Raw genomic sequence first — 7,397 nt, forward strand, 5'->3', positions numbered from 1 at the left:
ACTTCTCAGCAGGCAGTGCAGGAACTTCTAGGTCATTCTCCCTGCTAACAATTCACAGCTCCTTTAAAAGCATCTAGAGGCCACTAACATCTGACATAAGAACAATCTTCAGATTATACAGAAATTATAGCAAAGAAGCATGCTCGCAGATAAGATGGCACAAAAAATAAAGCATAAAATCATCTTTGTATAAAAAAATACCCATAAGAAAGTTGTACCTTCTCCAGTCACATACATGTGACCCATTTCACACAGTGAATAACTCATTCACTCCTACCCCACTTCCCTTTACCAATTAAATTAACAAGTTCAGCTTAGCAGAACAGAGAGCAAAGTTTTTCCTCAACAAAATTTTGGATAAGAAGATTGTTTCCACCACAGTGTAACTTAAAACAGACCTGGCAGCAGTTTTAAATGTACAACAACCTCTGATGGGCTGGGTTGCAGTTAGTAATCACAGAAATGCCTCTCACAAGAGATCTGAGATGTCTTGTGAGATGGTGATAGTTTCTTCAAGATTTCTGAGCCAGCACAATTCAACCCATCTTCTGCACTACCTTTATCCTAGTACACAGGGGCAACAGAAGAACACTCCATCCAAAGTGCTGTGTTTCATTAGTAAAAAGACACAGTACTTACAGAAATGCCCATCACTACAAAGCTTAATTCACATTTTAGTGGCATTGTCTCTCCATTTTCTGGGGGGTGGGGAAGCAAGCACACATTTGAGTCATCCCTTACCATCTTGCCACTGACTGTGGCCTCCAAGGAATCCACCAGCTCTGCAGTGACTCCAATGAGATTATGGTAGTCCACCTGCATTTTGTTAAATCGTTTCAGGTAGGTCATGGTCCTGTGCTCAGATTCCACTAACTGTTGATGAAGATGTTGCAACATTTCTGTCAAGAGAGTAACAAAAAAGAAATAACATCACCTTTTTAACCAAAAGGACAAAAGAACCCACAAGCATTTTTACTGCTCTTAAGGGACAACTTCAACTGCTGCTGTGGAATTACTTTTATCCAAGGGGTGGAATTTCACTGCAAGGATGATTCCATGCTACTAGTGTGATTTTACTTCATCGCAACAGCTACAAGTATTTATTTTACCTTAATTGCCCAAAGAAACAATTGCTTCACAGTTACAGCAGCAATACAACTATTAGACAGTAAACATCACTGAATACATTTGTAAAGAGGATACTGTTTTAAAGGTGTGTTAATACAAGAAGTTCCATGCTATCAGAGACAACACAAGTCTGTGGGCATAGAATCAGAAAAATATATGACAAAATGCAGCTCAGACTTGGTTAACTGAACTTGCTATCTGCAGATGAGATTCATGCACTATCTTCTACACTCACTAAAGTAACAGTGGGTAAAAACTATTATCACACCGAGCAACTGGAAAGGTCAGGCAGCCACTTCAAAGATAAAACAACAAACAGGAGAACGACAGCACCCAGAGATTCATGCCAGTGTTTGTCAGATTACACTGTGAGGCTGGGTGTTTTCTCCAGTTAATTTATAGAAATAGACCACTGATATTTAGGTTATGTAGTGCTTTGCTTATTTTAAAGTAAATACTAAGTATGCTATCTTTTAAGGAAAATGGTACAACTCATAGAAAAAAAACCTCAAACAACACTCAAGTCATCCAGTTCCTCATCTGCTATTGAAATATTCATTGAATTCTTCTAAGTTGCAGGGAATTCTCTACTTCTACACAAAATTTTTCAGGCGATTCCATCATTTACTGGTTGATAGTAAGCTATGAGTTACTTTTAGTACCTTCAGTTCCTGAAAATAACTCCAGTTTTTCTTTTATTTGTCTAAATTAAAAAAAATAAAAAACGCCAGTTACATTCCTGATACATTTTGTTCCTTTGGGTTCAATTAGAGACAAAAGAAGCAAACTAAGCACCAAAATCAGTATCCTCCAGCCCAGTCTCAGAGCTAGCCAAATTAGCATTCTACATGGAAGTCAGGCATAGAATCTAGAGCTGTGTACCACAGTGCACATCTTCATGACTGGACAAAAATATGAAGGAAGGCACAATAATTCTATTGTCACTGCTGATGTTTATGTATTTTGCTAGAACATTATGTTTTAAATCAGTTTGGTGAGAAGCCAGTATTGCTGTAGTGTTGTGAAAATGGCATTGCGCCCATCTGCAAACAGACTATCTACCATAGGACTTTCTGTTAAATAATGGGCAGGAATCAGCTTGACTACAGAGTTTAAAAAATTTGGGGGTTAGAGTAGAGCATTCCAAACAGCCCAATATGACACAGTTTAGGTCCAAATAGACCCAAAAGGAAGAAAAACAAAGTAAATGGCTAAGATGCAGAATTAGAAACTAGAAAAACTAGTTCCTACTCCTGGCTTTGAACCGACTTTGCCCATGATCTTTGAGGAAACCATTATCCTCTTTCATGATTCACTATCTCTTTCCATAAAGACGTAGATCACATGTTACTGTAACACAGAAGCATGCAGCTATGATAAACAAGCTCCGGAGAATTTAGGTGTAGTTATTAAAAAACTGTCCCTTGCCATTTGCTCCCCTGCTCTCTGAACTCAGGTTTGAACCTCTGCTGCCCCACAGCAGCTGGCATAGGGGTGGTAATCTTCAGCAGAGGGAAAAATGGGGAGTGGAAGTGCTGTATTAGCACCATGGCTTATCTGGTAGACCTTCACAAATCATCTTTTACAATGGCCATCTAGTTATATTGCAGGTAGCAATGTACTAATCATGGACAAGTATCTGCCAAAAAACATCCAACAAAATGCTTCAAAAAGCAATAAACACATGGATGTAAGAGATGCAAAACTGCCAGAAAAATACTATTCAAACAGAACTGTTTGTAAAGCTTTCATTACAAATTAAAAAGATCAAAGTCATTAGATAGCTCTATGAATTCAGATGTTGGAAATTGCTTTAAAAACTTGTCACATCTTATGGATTTTAGGGTTTCTGAAATAGGCTGCTTTTATCCCATTTATATTAAAAGCAGTAGATGAGAGAACAACTTATTTTTACTTTCAGGAAGTTTAGCAAAATGATCTTTTTAATGGGACCTTTTAGGGAAAACGTGCATGAATAGACTTTAGCTGTAAACTTTAACTATAAATTGACAGTCTTAAAATAAAGCACGGAATACAGAGAAGGTACATTTTCTTACTTCTAATCTGTATTTTTTTTTTTTCTTAAGTCGTAGATTTTGAAAAAAAGACAGTTATTTTACTCTCTCAGCCTCCTCCCCTCTAAGAATGGCTGCTTTCTGAGAACCATTCATGAATCACAGCATTCTGCACCTGCAGGATTTGTGACTGACACCTGATATCAAACTGCAAATCAAGCCACCCTAATGATATTTTTCTTATACTTTCTAGGAGGGAGCCAAAACTGGTGTGAAATAACAATAGAAGCTGTGACAAGCCACAGATCCTGTTCACACCCAGCAAAACCCACTTGAAAAAAAAAAAAGGCAAAAAAAACCCCAAACACTAGAACAGCTCCCAGTAACATTAAGTAATCTTGCTGAGAGCACCAAACTTTTTACAATTCTTTAAGCTGTTAAAACCATCTCAACTGCAATCAATATTCATCAACTTAAAAATCAGAAGAGTTAAGATAGCTTCCAAAGACAACCCAAATTATTCTTCCTTGATAATAATCATTCAACTTTGATTTTATTTTTATTCCACAGCCATCACTGCTAAACAGCTACCACAGCTTTAATATGATACAGCTCCAAAACAAGAATATTTTTCTAAACTAATAAAGATTCTGAGAGCAACCGCTGCACAAAACTAGCCACTTTTTCAGCACTTTATTCCTTTGCTTAGATAAGCAAACTGGAATACATTTTTATTTAACTGTGATACAACACATTTGATTCAGAAATTTCCAGTGGATGTATCTAGAGCATGACTTTCACCCAGAGGAAAGTTGGAAGCACCAAGTCATGAAATATAAACCTACTCATAATTTGCTTGCTTTTCATAGCCCAGTGGGGAAAATTTCCAGTGATGAAAATCCATCTTCCAACTACAATCAGCAGCAAAAACTACATAACCAAAACTCAATGCAGCTCATGAACACTACTGACAATTAAGAAACAGGGTCCAATTTACCCTTGCCTGTTAAATCCAGGGATTATCAATTATAAACACTGCTCTTTACTGAGAAAAGAGAGTCAAAGAGAGGAATCACAAAGTCTTGACATATCTTGCATTTTTTATATCACTATCTTCTCACACATAAGTAATTTCACTGAAAAAGGAAAAGTATTTCATGAAAGTTTCTCTTACTGAAAGAGAAGGAAACTTTCATCATTGACATGTAGCTGACCCAAGTACAGACAGCTGTTGGAAGAGCTAGTCCTGTGCTGCCCCATTTCCCCCTTGCATTCCTGCCATATCCCCATTACCAGTAACAGCATTCATGCAGACAGATCAGAGAACTACCAGTCCAGATAAAAATTAACATTTAGTTGCTTGTTTAAAATGTTAAATCATTGTCATCTGAGTCAGGATTGGGTAAAAGGAAAGAGTGCCTTTCAGCAGCAGTTGACATTTACGTCACCTTGCAGCAGTGATCAAACTGAACCCGTAACAGGAATCAGAGTAACACAACACATTTGGCTTCTCCGTTTCCCTCTCCCAGATACACCTCCCAGCACTGACAAATGCTTTCTACATATGATAAGCTTATAGAGGGGGGGGAAAAAAAGCTCTGGACCTAATACCTAACAGACCCATTATTCATATCTGGAGGAAAAGAGGGGAAAATAAAGGACAGAGGACTAACCTCCTGGTTAGGAAGATACAGTGTACAGTAAAGCCTGTGACTTTGCCAAATGAAGATGCTGGCATTAGGGATCATCTGAACTACTGCATATTTCTACCAGTATTCTTGCCTCCTCTCTCATGTATGTAACTGTCAAGCCTTTTTAATGTTTTGACTCCAGTTCCTATGAGCAGCCAAAGAGTTACACATATGCACATAAGCTTTTCTCTCTAAGTGAGAGATTGGTTGTTATCCTTTACAACTTACCTACACCTCAAACATGCTTCCTAAACTTGTGCTTGCTCTCTCTCTCTCTCTCTCATCTCAGCCCACCCTCACCTACTTTGCTAGAAGCACTGACTCCAGCCAGGCTGAGTTTCTGCATACAATGCAGCAGAGCTCTCAGCAGCGGAGTTGCAGTCCCAAGAACTGCTATCAGACACCAAGGCTCCTTAGGTGACACCAAAATCTTGCTCTTAGGAGACACAGTAGTGGCCTTGTCTCCTTCTTGCTTACCTCATTTCCATAAAAATTACTATCAGTATTCTAAACTGACATCTTTCCACATTAATAGTCATTCAGACTATAGCAGATCTTGACAGACAGGTAGGTCACACTTCACCTTCTCTCGTGCAGCAGCCTGACACACTTCCCCCGCTCTCCCCTTCCCCAAAACAGTGGAAGAGTGGCTGTGAATTCATCCACAGATTTGTAATGAGACAGTGAAGGGGAAAGTAGCTGAACACGCTTCCACATACTTCATTCCCACCACTCCTGTTAGCACATAGGACACACAGAAGGTCTGAAGCCTTCTGTGCAAGATGCCAACCATTCCGCAATTCTTCACTTTCCAGCCAAACTGAAAACACATGGGAGAGCTGTAAGTTAAGTACAACTGCCACACAGATAGTTTTGAAAGTCACACAGGTATTAAAGTTTTTTAGCAAATGGGTAAAAAGCCAGACTGTAGCAGGTTTATCAGGCAAGGTAAACACACTAAACTCTCCAGGACACCTCCAAGAGCATATGCACCTCACCACCCAAACCTGAAGTGCTTCAGTATGTCAGACTAATGACTAGCAACTATTTACAAAAGGCTGTTTTCAGGACTCTGCCATACTGCTCTTCATTCGTGTGTTGCCTATTAATTTTCTTTGCGTTTCTCCTTCATTGATAAAGTAAACATTCTCCAACAGTGAGTATGTACTGTAGATCCCATGTGATCTGAGCAGCATACTGCAAAAATAACCTCTCAGATCCAAAACTTTCATACAAGACAGGCCTCAAGTAACCTTTATGAAAAATCCAAACCTCCAAGGCAACTCAGCCTCTAAGGCACATAACAGATCTACAAATCAAGACTGACCTGCATGGATTCAGTACCATGACAGTCCCTGTACTTGTACAAAGCCCAGAACCTACCCAAACAAATGATAATCAAGCCCAAAATAATTCAGGCCCAATCATGTAGTTATTTCTTTTTAATCAGAGTATGGAATTATTGCCTTCAGGAAAGTCCACCACAAGGAGAAAATAAAAAAGAAAGAAGGAAAGGGAAGAAATCTGAGGAAACTTACTTTCATCATAACTAATAATGGAGAGCTGGAACGCACTTTGTACAGAGTTCTCCACTTGTTTTTACTATATTTCAGGACAGAATAGACTTAAAACACAAATCCTACTACTAGGCCCTTTCCCATTTCTAGTACATGCATGTGCTCAACCCTACTGAGCTCAAGCAGTCTAGCAATAACTATCACCAAGACAGGGGTCTGGATTTCAAAGGACTTTTTGCCATGCATCACTAGTTTCCCCGTCATTGCAGGTGTACTTTCCACTACTATTACAGCCCCTAATAATCTTACAGAATATCCTTACCACATCTCAGCATTTACCTTTGTTGCACTGTCCATTCTCCTTCTGTTGTACAAGGAGGAGCAGTTCAGGAAAACATGCATCCTTTCAGTATGTGTTTGCTCCTGAGACACAGAATGAGAAATTCAACCAACTGGCAAACCTAACCAAGCCAAATATTCCTACTGTCCCAGCCAACAGCCAATGCCTGATGCTTCACAGGAGAGCAAGAATAAATGAATCAATAATAAACACATAAAAATCTCATAAGTGCACATTGTACAATGTTGCATGGAGATTTGAGACTTTTTGCTGACCTTTAAAGATACCAGATCCAGCCCTGAAGTATAAGATATGGTAACTCCAGTCTAAATGTATTAACACCAAAACCAAAAGTCAAACCGCTGATTTTACATAAAATCAACATACAAATATGCAAATGTTTTAGGGCAAGTGATGTTTTATACCTTCAGGGCTCAGTTAAGATCCAGTCCATTACTCCATAAAGAGGAATAAGCAGAGACAAAATTTTCTTCAACTGTTCCGTGCCAGACTCCCACACAAACATCTGTAACATGGGAGTGAAATGATCACTGCCCATCATCTTGGCAAATGGGCAGGTATGGAACAGAAGGAATATAATTTCCAGCTCATCATTCAACACCACCATGGCAACATGCTGCTTTAGAATAAAGTAAGATATAGCAGGAAAAGGACTTTCAACTTCTCCTGTTAGAAGAGGAAGCGG

General features: G+C 39.0%; 1 protein-coding gene across 4 annotated transcripts in view; it reads right to left on the reverse strand.

Moving 5' to 3' along the window:
• Window positions 1–7,397, reverse strand: part of ARMC9 (armadillo repeat containing 9) — a 67,656-nt gene that overhangs the window by 52,978 nt on the left and 7,281 nt on the right. For all 4 annotated transcript variants that reach the window (XM_010573030.1, XM_010573029.1, XM_010573031.1 and 1 more), the window contains exons 6-7: window positions 6,691–6,715; window positions 742–899 (exon numbers count right to left, since the gene is read on the reverse strand). In XM_010573030.1, coding sequence (XP_010571332.1) covers window positions 742–899; window positions 6,691–6,715 — 183 coding nt within the window. The remainder of the gene's footprint in view (window positions 1–741; window positions 900–6,690; window positions 6,716–7,397) is intronic.

This window comes from Haliaeetus leucocephalus, unplaced genomic scaffold (genome assembly GCF_000737465.1).
Source record: "Haliaeetus leucocephalus isolate CR32 unplaced genomic scaffold, Haliaeetus_leucocephalus-4.0 Scaffold362, whole genome shotgun sequence".
Taxonomy (NCBI): Eukaryota; Metazoa; Chordata; class Aves; order Accipitriformes; family Accipitridae; genus Haliaeetus; species Haliaeetus leucocephalus.